General features: G+C 40.7%; 1 protein-coding gene across 4 annotated transcripts in view; it reads left to right on the top strand.

Annotated features, from left to right (window-relative positions):
* PHF2 (PHD finger protein 2) overlaps positions 1-16,162 on the top strand; it is a 166,499-nt gene that overhangs the window by 72,763 nt on the left and 77,574 nt on the right. For 3 of the 4 annotated variants that reach the window (XM_084839970.1, XM_084839969.1, XM_084839971.1), the window contains one exon: positions 1,339-1,424. In XM_084839970.1, coding sequence (XP_084696096.1) covers positions 1,339-1,424 — 86 coding nt within the window. Of the gene's footprint in view, positions 1-1,338; positions 1,425-16,162 lie in introns of those variants that run through there. The other variant, XM_084839972.1, reaches the window with a different exon arrangement.

Here is a 16,162-nt window from a genome sequence, read left to right as displayed (position 1 = left end):
ATATGGAACAGAGAACTGACTAAAGAGGTATTTGTGAAGGGGAGAAAAAGGGTGGGGTTATGTGAAATTCCATTCCATTCCATTTCATTCTTGTTTTTGTTTTTCAATCAGCTAGGTGAATTGCAGGCCCAGATTGTCTGGCTTCACTCAGATGAAAGGGGTGTATGACCCTGATATTACTTTCAATGATTAACCCAGCTGCACCAGAGCAATAGAGTGATGCTAAAGACATTAAGAGTACTGGCATGCTGTGTTCTCATGACCCAGGTCCAGTTGACCAGTTGTAATTGGACACAATTGCTTGGGGGACACATGGAAACACAATTTTATTTTTTTATTTATTTAATTTCATTTCTATACCTCCCAATAGCCGAAGCTCTCTGGGCGGCTCACAAAAATTAAAATCAAGAAGCACACAGTAAAACAATGGAAAATATAAAAGCATTAAAACCACAATATAACAATATAACCAGAATAAAACCTAGCAGCATTGCAGAGATTTAAAATACAGATTTAAAACAGCAAAGCTAAAAAAACTAGAAAGCTAAAATGCTAAAATGCCTGGGAGAATAAAAAGGTATTTACCTGTGCCAGAAGGAATACAATGTAGGTGCTGGCCAAACCTCACTAGGGAGCTCATTCCACAGCTGGGGTGCCACAGCAGAAAAGGCCCTCCTTCTAGTACTCTTCCGGTATGTCAGACAATGAATCAAAGTAGCTCCAGATGACATAGGCTATGGAATCATGTAATGGGTCAGTCAAGGTCTCAATATGTGTCCTACATAGGTTAGATCTTGAGCATGAAGGTTTCAGTGTTACAGTTAGGAGTGTGGAAATTAGCAAAACTTGAGCTTGTCAAGGTTATTCAAGTTCCACTTCGAAGCTTGGTCTGACTAGCATTCATATCAGATTGTGAGTTGGGTGGGGGGCAGGGGGCAGGGGAGGGGTATGCATGAAAATCATGAAATACTTGGGTGCACACTTGGAGATGTGCTTGGCTGTGCACTCAAAAGTACACACTTCTTCCATTGATTAAAATGTTTGTCTGCACTTCTAAAAATGTATGTATTTTTATGGGGGTGGGGGGTATGTACATATTTTCTCAAATTCATTTTTTCTCCTGCAAACAGCATTGCAAGGTCAGGTATGGATAAGCTTTGACTGCAGATTGCATTTGGGTATGGAAGGTGCAAATGGGCTAAATTCTGCTCATAAACTAACTGAAACTAATTTCTCATACATCCCTAGTTATAGTACCCTGAAACTTCTGATTATTTTACTCATTCATGCCATTGGGAAAAGACTGCCAATGACTCTATGTTGTTTTATTTATTTTAGTTGTGTCGGTGTAGAAGAAGATGAGGCACCAGATATTGATATCTACCATTGTCCAAATTGTGAGAAAACCCATGGAAAATCTACTTGTAAGTACAGTTCCTTGATCTCTGCCAGGCTATTTTATAGTCCCAATTATAACAGAGTTGTTCTACTGTACCATCCCCTATAACTTGAATACACTATAAAACAAATTCCATGGAAATGTATGGGTTTTATATCCATACAATCTGTTTATGACTGATATATTTAAAAAGCAAAGAAACTAATTAGGCACTGCAATTACACATTTCAGTTAATGTGCAACTCTAAGAGCTGACTTAAACCTGCATATCCATCATTTGATCTGCAATATCAAGTGAAGCCTTATATGGGCAAATGTTTTATGAATTTTGGACTTTGCTGAGCATAGTCAGTCTATTGTTCCAGTATTTAGGAAGTCCTTGGCTATCAATTAACCTTAATTATCTAAAGCTGATTAGTATACTTCAAAGAAAAGAAAACTAAAAATGGTTTTAGATGGGTTAGTAATGGAAAAATCTTTGGCTCCATTTTTTCATTTTTATTTAAAATATAATTCTTACAACATCACTTCAAATATAACATATTATATAAGATAAAATACTGCTTCTTATTATAAAAGAGAGCATTGCTAAAGATTCCAAGATCTTAATAGCTTAACAAAAAATAGTATTTCTCAAATATTTTGTGTTATCAAAGACTTGGAATCATAGAATCATAGAATAGTAGGGTTGGAAGGGGCCTACAAGGCCATCGAGTCCAACCCTGCTCAATGCAGGAATCCAAGTCAGAGCATCCCCAGCAGATGGCTGTCCAGTGTCCTCTTGAATGCCTCCAGTGTGGGAGAGCCCCCCCCCCCCGGTCATTGGTTCCATTGTCGTATTGCTCTAACAGGAAGGTTTTCCTGCTGTTCAGCTGGACTTTGGCTTCCTGTAACTTGAGCCCATTATTCCGTGTCCTGAATTCTGGGATGATCGAGAAGAGATGCTGGCCTTCCTCTCTGTGACAACCTTTCACGTACTTGAAGAGCGCTATCCTATCTCCCCTCAGTCCTCTCTTCTCCAGGCTAAACATGCCCAGTTCTTTCAGTCTCTCCTCACAGGGCTTTGTTTCCAGTCCCCTGATCATCTTCATTGCCCTCCTCTGAACCCTCTCCAGCTTGTCTGTATCCCTCTTAAAGTGTGGTGCCCAGAACTGTGGTGTATTGGGACAAAAAAATAACATGAAGTACTTTTTGAGCTTTGTGTATTTTACTTGTATTTAGTAAACATGCTAAATTAGATCACTTTCTAGTAATGCAAACTGAATTTTTTCTGGTGCAAATGACCCTATGCAAATTATCCTAATTTTCCAGAAAGTTTTCCAGTTCAAAATTTTCTGAAAAACCCACATCACTAGTCAGCAGGAGGCTGGCAGGGCTTTGGAAATGTTGGCATGCTCTGACCTTGAAGTATGCTGACTTGCCAATAGGATAACCCTGTTTGTATATTAATTCTTCTTGATATCTATACATTAAGCTTTTTGATGTTCATACCCCATACAATATTTTTTGCTCATTAACTTATAAGTGAAAACTTTAACTACCGTTTTGACCTTGAATAATACAGTCTCACACCTCTTCATTACTCAGTCTTTGACCAAAGTGATAGGGCTTTACAAATTCTTTCTTTGGATACCACTCAGGTCAATTTGTTTTCATAAGTTACCCAGAATTCATCGTGAACCTGCTTTCGTCTTTGTGCATCTTTCCTTTAATACAATTACTACTTTTTACTTATTTGCACATGGTTGATTATTTCTTATTAAGCATTTTCAATTTTTCTTCACTTGGTATTTCATAAAAAGACATCTTTATACTGTGTTTCGGAAGATGAGGCAACAGTTTCTCAGAAGCCTTCCTAGCAATTTTAGTTGAGATAATCAGCAGTTATCTTAAAATCCTTGACAAATAGGCTATCAGAAATATAACACAGCAGATAGGACCTTCTGTATTTCATCACAGCATCTCAGACTACTTGCTTTCAATGGTCTCATTTCATAGATTCTGTTACTGGTCATCAAGCATACAATGATGAAGTGCAGATAAATCAAGTGTTGTGGATGTGTGTGCGAAACAAGCTGAAGATAAAAGTCCTATATGCATTCACTTGGGAAGAAGCACTATTCAGCTCAGTGGGATTTACTTCCAAGTAAACATCCATAGGATCAAGCTTACTCTGAGAGAATATGTTTAGGATCAGATTAGAAATATGGCACTTTTTTGACATAATGCAAGAAGTTGTGGTAGGCAAAATACATTGAAAGCCTTCCTTGAGGTGAGTTTGAAAGCTGCAAATGTTCAACACTTATAGAAAAACGCACATCAGAAAAGGGTCACATAAGTCATATCTAAAGGGGATAGTTTTCCAATTGAGTAACTTATCTGGAAAAGAAGCAGTGTGGTGGAAAATTCTCCTTGCCATTAATGACCTCCTTGTAAGAGATAAAATGTTAATTTTCTTTTTGACTTCTTGAATGAAATTCTTCCATAAGAACACAGCAATGCATGTGATATTTAATTTCTCATGATTTAGAAGTAAAAGATAAAATGAACAAATGACTAAAAACAAATGGGCATATGAGGCAGAAGTACCTCAGAAGTAGTGAAAGAAATGACATGCCAATGTATCAGAATAGTTGATGTTTCCTTGGGTTATTTTAATACAAGACTTATGATTGTACCTGTCAAGAAAACTGCAATGAAATGCTGATATGCAGGGGGAGGATTTTGCTACCTTAGGTGACAATTTGTCTGGGCACACCTTGTCTGGGCATTACTTCCTTGCCTAATATTTAAGTGCTTTGCTAGTGAGGTCCATTCCTATGCCACTCAAAAAAATGATTTATCCGCTGCTATTTTCATCTTCTTTTAAGATTTGTAGAACCCATTCGTTACCTTGTGATCTTTTAACACCCTTTTGTATAAAATGGATAATACACTTTTGGAGCTCAGAATCAAAATTCAGTGATTCCTTAAAGAAGGTGACAAGCATAGGATACCAATTATTATGACAAGTGTGTTTGGATGAAAAAATCCAAATATTGAATGCTCTAAGCATATTTTGGCTTCTCATTACTCAACAGAATCTGGCTGCAACAATATGTTGCACAAAGTCAAGTATATTTTGGGATTATAGACAAGAAAGTGTGTAATACTGCAAAAGTCACAAATGACTGTAATGTTCATGTAGATGTGTGTTGTTAAAGCCATGTTAGTGAGAGCTGGGGTTCCATCATTTGACCCAGTTTAGGCAGCTTTTTCATTCAAACTGCTTTTCACAAATGCCTGATTAGGTAAAATTAGACATGCTGTGGAGATATTCGAAACCATCAAACCATTAATTCATTGGCACATCTCATGTGAACCCTTGTGGTACTAGGAAGCAGCATCTTTTAAAAAATGGTTCAAAACTATCACAGCCAGCAAAGGCAGCTGATCCTAGGCAAATATTGAGATCAGGCAGTGGCAATCAATGGCCTTGTTCGGATGTAATGGCAGCATTCAGCTGCAATTCATGGCTTAATTAACCCACAAATTGTGGGGGCGCGAGCTGCTTCTGGCTTCCAGCAATACCCTACAAATACAGCATTCATAGGTTGTTTCCGTGTTATCTGAATAGGGGCACTTTGCATTGTTCATGGGTTAAACAATCCCAAATTAACCCAAGAACAAACAATGGGATTGTTTAACGCACGAACAACCGGGTTTGGACATCACAGAAACAATCTACAAATGCCACATTCGTAGTTTGTTGCTGGAAATTGGAAGCGGCTGGTGTCCCCACAATTCATGGGTTAATTAAATCACAAATTTCCACCAAATGCTGCTGTTACATCCAAAGAGAGTCAATGACCGCTGATGTTGCTTGACTGGTCAAACAAATGAGCTAGCAGCAAGTTGCTACAGTCGTGCATCTCCTGTCATGGGAACACTTGTGACCTCTTGGACCAATCCCAGCAGCACTGGAAGTTTTTGAAGTGTGTGTGTGGCCAGGGCAGAATCTGATCCCAAATATATCTGGGCTTTGTTGGGACTGCGAGACTATCAACACAACATGGCAGGTTTGTGGAGTGCATCTCATGCCATTAAAAATGTATTTTCTAGATTATAAATCAAAGTTGAAGAATGTAAGACAGAATTATCTGATCTTGCATATCCCCACCACCACCATCGTCACCACTGAAACCATCACCGCCTTTCTTTTAGCCTGGAAACAATTAGGGAGACACTTTCGTACTGTAAAAAAAAATGGCTCAGTTCAGACATCAAGCCAAATAATGTTTGTATTAGTCAAACTCCCAGTCATGGCTTGAACTTGCAAATGTACAAAATATACAACAACCTAACCATGTTTTAAAGCTACTGTGTGTGTTTTCTGTCTGCTCTAAGTAATGGCTGTAACTCTGGTTTGTCAGTCAGGACATCACATCAAATTTCAGTTAGCGCAGTGGATGGTTTGCAAACCCACTTCAAACTATGGTTTCTGATGCTAGTTTCCCAGCTGATCACAAACTGGATCACGCTAAAGGATAGTTAAGTTTCTTTAACCCTGGTTTGGTATGATATCTAAATTGACCCATTGGGGCTTTAGTCCTTAAACACACTTACTAGAGGAAAAGCCTCACTGAACACAGTGTGACTTACTTCTGAGTAAGCATCTATATGATTGCACTGCAAGTTATTTTCACTGGATCCTAATCAAGTTCACCAAGAAGTAAGCCCCACTGAGTATAACGGGCATACTCCCTAATAAAGCGTGCTTAGAATTGTAGACTTTTCAAGTAATGGACAGCATGTTCCGCTGTCACAGAAAACTTGCTGTAGAGAGGTGACAGGACAGTGTTCATTTGTTCATTAACTATTACAATATAGTATTAAGTCAGTTAGAAAACTTTTTTTTTTTTTTTTACAAAATAGGAGAGTGTTCTCTCTCATCTGACAGCTTACTGTCACGATTTACTTACTGCAAAATGTGCAGTGAAAAAGATGATGATTGCCTGTATGTATTTAAAGTTATTTTAAAGCAGTCTTTAAGGGTGAAGCTCTTCCAAGGCAGCATACAAGATAAAATAAACAATACAAAACAAAAACATTCAATAAAAACAGTGATGTACAAATAAAACCAACCGCTGAAAAATTAAGAAAAGGCCTGTGAAAACAGGTGTGGTCATCAGAGTTTTCCTGAAGAATTGCAAAGAAAAGGGCTGACAAACTCCCAATGGACGTTCATTTCAGAGCTGCAGGGCCAGTAGTAAAAAGGCCATATCCCTTGTACTCACCAACATAGCCTCCCTTGGTAGGGGGCAAGTGAGAAGGGCCTCTATTGAAGTTCACAGGGTGTCAGCAGACTGGTATGGGAGAAGGCAGTCCTTCAAGTAACTTGGGCCCAAGCCATTTAAGGCTGTAAAGGTTAAAACTAGCGCCTTAAATTGGGCTAGGAAATGTACTGGCAACCAATGTAGCTGGTACAGTAATGGTGTCACATGAACTGACCACCCAGCTCACACGAATATCCAGATGGCCATGTTTTGCACCGGCCGACGTTTCTGCATCATCTTTAAAGGCAGGCCACATTACAGCAGTCCAGCTTGGATGTCACCAGAGTATGAATAACCAGGGCAAGATCAGTCCTCTCTAGATAAGGGTGCAGCTGGTGTCCCAGCCTAAGCTAATAGAAAGTACTCTACTGTATTCTACTCTATGGAGAGAGCACAGGGTAGTGGTACAGCACATGCTTTGCATGCAAAAGTTCCCAGGTTCATCCCCAGGCATCTCCAGGTAGGGATTCCTGCCTGAAACCCAGGAGAGCCTCTGGCAGTCAGTGTTGACAATACTGGGCGAGATGACCAATGATCTGACTCAGTATGAGGAAGCTTCCTACAGTCCTGTGTACTTTTGGCCACCACCACCACCTGAGATTTTCCAATTAGCACTGAATCCAGAAGCATTCCCAAATTACGCACTTGGTCCTTCAGGAGGGTGCAGTTTCGTCTAAGATCAGATGTATTCCTCTGTTCAGGTTGGTTGATTTGCTTACGCACAGTACTTCTGTCTTGTCTGGATTAAATTTCACCCTGTTTATTTTCCTTCATCCTAAAATCACCTCCAGACACCGGTTCAAGAGTTCAACCTCCTCCCTAGGATCATTAGATGGAAATGAGTGCTAGAGCTGAGTGTCATCGACATACTGATGACACTTCAACCCAAATCTCCCAATTATTCCCCCAGCAGTTTCATGTAGATGTTGAAAAGTAAAGGGGATGAGGTGGAACCTTGCAACACTCCACAGGACAATGGCTATGGCAGGTAGCAAAAGTCCCTAAGCACCACTTTCTGAGATCGTTCATTGTGGAGGACCACTCTGTGCCCAACCCCATAAATAATCCAGATAAATAATCCAGAAGGTGACCATGGTTGAGGGTATTGAAAGCTTCTGAGAGGGCCAAGAGAACCAACAGGGCTGCCCCTCCTGGCAATTCACTTCCCCAGAGTAATTCTAGAGCACCCAAGGCTGTTCCCATCCAAAAATGAGGCCTGACCCCATACAGAAATGGATGCAAAAAATCAGCATCAAGCAACACTACCTGGAGTTGAGAAGCTACCATATGCTCCAACACCTTGCCAAAGAATGTTGAATTTGAGACTGGTGATAATGATCAGAAACCATTGGATCTTGACTAGATTTTTTCAATAGTGGCTTCTCGACTGCTTCCTGTAAGTTAGTGGGGACCACCCGTTCCCTCAAGGAAGTACTAATCACCTCTGAGGTCCAAATACCCATCCCAGATGCTGATGATTTCACAAAGCAGGGTGGGCAAGTGTGCAGAGAACGGATGGTAGACTTAGCCCTCCAAGCAGTTTACAAGCAGTTTACAACACTAGGTACAGACATTCAATACCTGACTGCCAGGCCAGTCAGGAAGATTCATTCCCTATAGACCAAAACTACCTTGCCTCCCCCACACCACCTTAAGTTGACCCTGATGCTGCACCAAGAACCCTGGTGGACATAGAATCATAGAATAGTAGGGTCGGAAGGGGCCTACAAGGCCTTCGAGTCCAACCCTGCTCAATGCAAGAATCCAAGTCAGAGCATCCCCAGCAGATGGCTGTCCAGCATCCTCTTGAATGCCTCCAGTGTGGGAGAGCCCACTACCTCCCTAGGTCATTGGTTCCATTGTTGTATTGCTCTAACAGTGAGGAAGTTTTTCCTGAAGTTCAGCCGGAATCTGGCTTCCTGTAGTTTGAGCCCATTATTCTGTGTCCTGCACTCTGGGATGATCGAGAAGAGATCCTGGCCTTCCTCTCTGTGACAACCTTTCAAGTACTTGACGGGCGCTATCATATCTCCCCTCAGTCTTCTCTTCTCAAGGCTAAACATGCCCAGTTCTTTCAGTCTCTCTTCATAGGGCTTTTTTCCAGTCCCCTGATCATCTTTGTTGCCCTCCTCTGAACCCTCTCCAGTTTGTCTGCATCCTTTTTAAAGTGTGGTGCCCAGAACTGGACACAGTACTCCAGATGAGGCCTAACCGGTGCTGAGTAGAGGGGAACAAGTACTTCCCGGGATTTGGAAGCTATGCTTCTGTTAATGCAGCCCAAAATAGCATTTGCCTTTTTTACAGCCACATCACATTGTTGGCTCATATTCAGCTTGTGATCGACAACAATTCCAAGATCCTTCTCACTTGTAGTGTTGTTGAACCATGTATCCCCCATCTTGTAAGTGTGTATTTGGTTTCTTGTTCCTAGGTGCAGAACTTGGCATTTATCCATATTAAATTTCATTCTCTTGTTTTCTGCCCAGCACTCCAGTCTATCAAGATCACTTTGAATTTTGTTTCTGTCTTCCAAGGTATTCGCTATCTCGCCCAATTTTGTGTCATCTGCAAATTTGACCAGCATTCCTTGTACCTCCTCCTCCAAGTCGTTAATAAAAATGTTGAAGAGCACTGGGCCCAGGACTGAGCCCTGCGGTACCCTGCTCATTACCTCTCCCCAGTTTGAGAAGATCCCATTGATAAGCACTCTTTGAGTCCGATTCTGTAGCCAACTGTGGATCCACCGGATCGTTGTTTCATCTAGCCCACTTTGAGCTAGTTTGCCCCTCAGGATATCATGGGGCACTTTGTCGAAAGCTTTGATGAAGCCAAGGTATATTATGTCTACAGCATTCCCGCGGTCCACAAGGGAGGTGACTTGATTAAAAAATGAGATCAGATTAGTCTGGCAGGATTTGTTCTTGACAAATCCATGTTGGCTTTGAGTAATCACTGCATTGTTTTCAAGGTGCTTACAGATGGATTGCTTTATTACCTGCTCTAGAATTTTCCCAGGGATTGATGTCAGACTGACTGGTCTGTAGTTCCCAGGTTCCTCCTTTTTACCCTCTTTGAAGATAGAGACAACATTAGCCCTCCTCCAGTCATCTGGCACTTCACCCATCCTCCATGATTTCTCAAAGAGAATAGACAGCGGTTCTGAGAGTTCTTCCGCCAGTTCCTTTATTACTCTAGGATGCAGTTCATCTGGCCCTGGAGATTTGAACTCATTCAAAGTAATGAGGTGTTCCTTGACCATATGCCTATTGATCTCAAGCCGCAATCCTGCCCCTTCAGCCTGTACTTCGCCTTTGTCAGGGGAGTCATAGACCCTCTTTTGGGAGAAGACTGAGCCAAAGTAGGAATTGAGTACCTCTGCCTTTTCTTTGTCATCTGTTATCATTTTGCCATCCTTATTTAATAGCTGAACCACCATTTCTTTCCTCTGTCTTTTACTATGCACGTAGCTGAAGAAAGTCTTTTTGTTGCTTTTAGCATCCCTCGCTAACCTCAGCTCGTTCTCAGCTTTAGCCTTCCTGACGCCATCCCTGTAATTCTGTGCTACCTGCCTGTACTTTTCCTTTGTTGCTTGGCCTTCTTTCCACTTCCTACATTTGTGCTTTTTTGTTTTCAGGTCATCTCTAAGCCTTTTGTGAAGCCACATTGGCTTCTTCTGTTGTCTTCCACCTTTTCTTCTTGTTGGAATTGTTTGTAATTGTGACTTGAGAATTTCCCACCCATCTTGGACTCCTTTTCTCGTTGGAGTCGCTTGCCATGGGACCTTACTGATCATTGTTCTGAGTTAATTAAAATCAGCTTTCCTAAAATCCAGGGTACGCGTTTGGCTACACCTGGCTTTTGCTTCCTTTAGAATCATGAACTCAAGTATAACATGGTCGCTTTCTCCCAAAGTTCCTGTAACTGCTACTTTATCCACTAAGTCATCTCTGTCTAAGAGATGACTTAGTGGATAAATCTGTCTAAGAGATCTCATATCTAAGAGAGGTTGACTCTTCCCCCTTTATCCAGCCAGATCTCGTAATACAAGCCAAGTTGACGGGTTCTTCTAGAATTAGGTATGAAATAAAGCACCCTTTTCCATCAATCGACTTGGCATTCGTCAATGGCATCTGCAGACTAGCGGGAAACCCAGGCAAGTCCCCAGAGTTATTGAGACAGTCAGTAGCCCCCAGAGTTACTGACCCCTCAGAATTACTGATGCACTCATTGTTCATATTATGTAACCTGTAGGAATTTCTTTTTCTTTCTTTTTTTAAAGGCTGTATTGTACACATTCCATGATGGATGCCTTCCAGATGTCAACTATAAAAATAAATTTCTTCTTGTGCTTTCTCCTTTACCGTTGGAGCCCTGCTGACTATATTTTAGAAAATTGCTTCCCCTTGTATGACATTTGCAGTAATTTTTATTTAATAGCATTTGTGAAGACTACTATGTGGAAGAAGTATACATTTGTTAAAAATGTGTTTCTTGGATAATTTAGGGGAAGGCAAAATGGGCAATGGAAGTCAGAACTGGGCCTGTATTATACTGTGGTAGAAAACACTGTCTGTTTTTTCTCTCCTAAATAAGAGTAAATTTGTGAAGCTTTCACTGACAAAGCTTTTTGAGGACTGTGCAGATATTGTCTTGGTCTAAATGAAGGAGGAGTCAGTTTCTATAGATTCTTTCTTTAACCAGAATGATACAAATTATGATATTGGTTACATATATACAGGGAGAATATAACTACAGGACATGAATGTTGAGATAATGCTGCATATATAAACATTTGGTATTAGTTACTATATATACACTTCTCATATGCAGATAGTTCCCAGTAATTCTTGTATTCTGTTAGGCTAACAAAAGGCACAGTCCTATGCGTGTTTAGATAGAAATGAAGTCCTACAGCTCCCAGCATTCTGGGAGTTTAAGGACTTTCTTCTGTCTAAACATGCATAGGATTGCACCATAACTGTGCTATCTGCTAACACATAATTACCATGGCATGTATGCATACAAATATATACTATCACACACTTTAAAGACTTAACTAGATATGGTATTGGAGATTTGTTCTGCTCAGGATCTCCAGTTAATTTTATTGTTCAAAGCAGCTGTGTGGAAGGGAAGAAATTGGTTTTCCCCCTTCCCCCAAAGCTGGTATCTCCATAGAGTTATCTGTGCTTTCCCCCAAGGGACAAATAACAGCTGGGGGTAGGCAATTTGGATTGGGAATATCCAAACCGGAGAAAGGAGAAAGAGAAAGAGCATCCCTCTCCCCAGCTCAGCTTCCCTGACTTGATATCTTCTCCACCCAACCCCTCCATCGCTGCTTTACAATAATAATAATAAAAAAGGAAGATCTTGATCATGGATCATAGAATCTACATTATATAATTGGCCCTGTTTTGTATTCTGAGGATACCAGCAGAGACAATAGTTCTTCAGTAGTTAAAAAAGATAGTAATAACAAAAGTAATAACTTCCTGCAAGCTGAAACAGGCTGTTTGTGCCAAAATCCTACTGCGGGAAAGACCACTGTATGCAGTTAACATAGTAATCATAGATGATAGATGTGCACTTAATCAGATTTTAATTAAGCTGCCTCCTGTAAAAGCCTCTGTCTGCATTCTTGAAAGCAGCAGAATGGGTTGCGTCCAAAGGTTCCCTCCTATGAGGATGCGTATTCCATCATTGGAATGCAACCCAATGGGTGCAATAGGAAGAATGTCAAGTGTGTCGAAGCCCCAATTTAACAATATGTTCAGACTTCAGTTCTTAGATCCTGTTGATATCAGTGACACTTTGGCACCATTAACTGCTTCCAGTCTATGAACGCCTCTAGATTTAGCAAAGATGCTTCAGATGATTTTCAGTACAATAAATGATTTGTCAGTGTCTTCCAGCCAAACAATGTTGATCTCGTTTAAATTTCCTCAATACATCTCTGGTATGAAGATTTTGTAAATATTGTGTTGAATTCCACCTTTACAGTCCCACTAGCAAGAAAGCCTCTTCCACTAACTGACAGGCTGTTTCCGACTTGGTGGAAGAGGTTGTGTGAGAAAAGTAACATCAAATGCAGAAGAGTTCACCTATATATGCAAGCTCTTATGGAAGTCTTTGTGCTTGCTCATTCTCAAGACCTTTTTATGGCCCACTAGAGCTGATTCACTGCAGCCCTTCTTTTCCTTGTTCGCTACTACTTATATGGTAGTGCAGCCCCTGATAATCATGGTGCTGCACTGTGAGAAGTCTTCTAGCTCTTGTGCACAAGAGTTCATAGAATCATAGAATCATAGAACAGTAGGGTTGGAAGGGGCCTACAAGGCCATTGAGTCCAACCCCCTGCTCAATGCAGGAATCCAAGTTCATGGAACAGAACTAATGCATTCTCCTTCCACCCAGGTCTTGGATCCAAGCCATTAATTTTAACTGGTAAACAAACAAATTAATTGTTTAATTGTATAAAAGCCATTCAAGGGCAGCAATCCTATACACATTTACTATGAAGTACGTTCCACTGTGCAGTGCCAGTGCTGCACACCTCTTAGGTAGTAACTACTGAGGAGGTCTTCTGCCTCAGTAGTTTCTCAATAGGAGAAACTTAGATTTTATTTATTTGTTTAAGGATGCAATCCTATGCATGTTTAGACAGAGAAAAGGCCTACAAGCATGGCTGGCTGGCGTATGCTGGGAGTTGTAGGCCTTTTCTCTGTCTAAACGTGCATAGGATTGTGCCCTAAAGCATTTCTTTTTACCCCACTCTTCAGCTGAAAATCTCCCAGAGCAGTTTACAGAAATGTCGGCAGGCTTACAATTTAGAAGACATGACACAAAAGGAAAGGATTGGGAGGGCGGAGGAAAAAAGCAGACTCAGACCCTAGATTCTTAGTTATGAAGTAGCAGGGGGAAATTCAGCAAGCCATTGAGCTGGATCTAGGCACAATGGAGAGGTGCCCGGCTGCTGCTTCCTCTCTTGCTGATGGCGTCAGATGAGTTAATTTTACAAAAATATTTGTTCCCTTTAAAAAAATAGAGAGAGTGAGCAATGTTTGGAAAGAGATAGTTTTGACTGATCATTGTACGAAATGCAATAGTCTTTCATAGTTACATCTGAGCAGTAATAGGAGATGTTTGTTCTGGTTCATGCATAGAGGTACATGCGCTAGAGAGACAATTCCAGTATAAAAGAGAACATACAAAATACTGGCTCTTTCCCCCACTACATATCCCTGATAGAATATACTGGAAATGTGGTGTTTAATTCTGGTGTTGTTATTCCAGCCTGTCCTTATTGAAAGCAATTGCATTCTGAGCATTTGTTGTTGTAACTATATTTTTCTTTGGCGTTTCTAAAAAAAAATAAAATTATATTACAAGAAAAATAAGAGCACATTCTCCTTTCTATTTCACACCTGGACACCTTTTCACATAATGTCCCATGTGTATTTTGCAATACACAGACAAATAGTGATTGATGGTGGTAAGTACAGTCATGAACAAACTTCACCACCTATCCACCATCAATATACTGAATACACTCAGCACATATTGCAAGTGTCCTGATATTTAGTCTTTTTAAAAAATGTATGTTTCTGTGTGTATAGATATATATCATGCAGCCTGATCATGTCCCTGTGCACTCCATAAAAACTGTCACTGAATTCTTACTCTTACAGAAGTATGGATATGACAGCAGCCTCAGTTACTTTTCTGTAACTTTAGATCACTGTTGGTTATGTTTTTTTAGCTTGACCTCCTAAACCTGTTCTACTTTTTGGGCTCCTACTCAAAACTACCCGTCTATTTCACATACAAATGGGTAAATCTGTCAAGCTCAATTTTGTTAAGGTCCTCTTTTTTCAGTGCTAAGTTTGTTCTGTCCTGATTCTGCATTGGATCACAATTTGTTTTTAATCCTCATAAAAATCAAATGCATTTTTAAAAACTCTGAATCTTTTGTATGCATTTTTTCCCAAATGTATGCATTTTTATGCATACTTCTGCAAATGTATGAATTTTCCCCAATTCAATAAAGTGTTTTTATACATTTTTCAATTGTACACATTTAGGCACCTTTTAAAAATGCACATTTTTGGTAAACATTTTTGTGTGTGAACTGTATCGCAAACTTTGGAAATGGATTTCAGCAGCAACCTGCATTCCAGTTCATGTTTAGGAAGTGTGAACTTGGTAAGTTCACAGTGATCTGTGAACCAAACAAATGTCTCACCCACCCATCCCTAGTTGCACAAGTACTTATAGGCTAAGGCAGTAATCTAACAGTGGCGTTAGGAGAGGAATAGAATAGGACTCTCCAACCCCTTTTAAGGCTGCCAGAAAACATGGTTAGAACAAAGCAGCAGGTGTTCCCAAATCAGGTTGAGTTTATGGGGCAAATGAGGGATCAGCTGACCTGACAGAACCAATGTGAATCAATGAAGACCCCCTGCAAGAGGACATTCCTCCACTTATATGTCATGGTGGCACTGGGGAGCAGGTTTCACAGTGTTGGTGTCATCACAGAAAAGGCGCTGCTCCATGTCAATTTAAGGGAATGTATTTGTATCATCAGGGGCTGCGGTGGCTTAGTGGTTAAGACGCTGAACTGCAGACCGGAAGGTCGGCAGGTCAGCAGTTCGAGACCCGAGTGCCGCGTGACGGAGTGAGCTCCCGTCTTCAGTCCCAGCTTCTGCCAACCTAGCAGTTCGAAAGCAAGAAATTGCAAGTAGATAAATAGGTACCGCCTCCGTGGGAAAGGTAACAGCGTTCTGTGCACCTCGGTGTTCAGTCATGCTGGCCACATGACCATGGAAGCGTTTTCGGACAGCGCTGGCTCTTCGGCTTAGAAACGGGGATGAGCACCGCACCCTAGAGTCGGACACGACTGGTTGGGGAACCTTTACCTTTTTATTTGTATCATCAGATCTTTAAAAATGAAGATAAACATACCTTCCATGAAGAATGTAGTCTATTCAGAATTAGTATGACCAGGTTGCATTGTACAAAAACTAGGAATGACTTATGTGTATATATTCCAGGTGGTCCAGGATGTTGTAATTGGAGCTACCATGTGGTCTGCAGTCAAAAGTGGTTTATGTGTCGGTGTGTATGCATGCATGCGGGTACACACACACACACACAAAAGTGGGGAATATGTCACCGTGAAGCACTATAGCTAAAATCCAACATAAGTACTAAATCCCATTCATTTCAATGGGTCTACTCTAAGTATAACTTATGTTGGATTTTACTCCAAGTGTTTACTGTACGTACCTTCCTAAGGATTTGCTCAATGTTATACACCTACAAACATAATTTTGTGCCATGGTGCAATTTCTCCATCTCTCTTTTCCATTATTGCATTCCTCTAGTAGAGGAATATGTTGATACAGAACTGCCCACACCTTCTAGTAATTCCTTGTCTGGGTAATGTGCT

Source organism: Heloderma suspectum, chromosome 2 (assembly GCF_057233095.1).
Source record: "Heloderma suspectum isolate Gila_16-S chromosome 2, 16-S_ref, whole genome shotgun sequence".
NCBI lineage: Eukaryota > Metazoa > Chordata > Lepidosauria > Squamata > Helodermatidae > Heloderma > Heloderma suspectum.
This window is presented reverse-complemented; position numbering and strand designations above follow the sequence as displayed.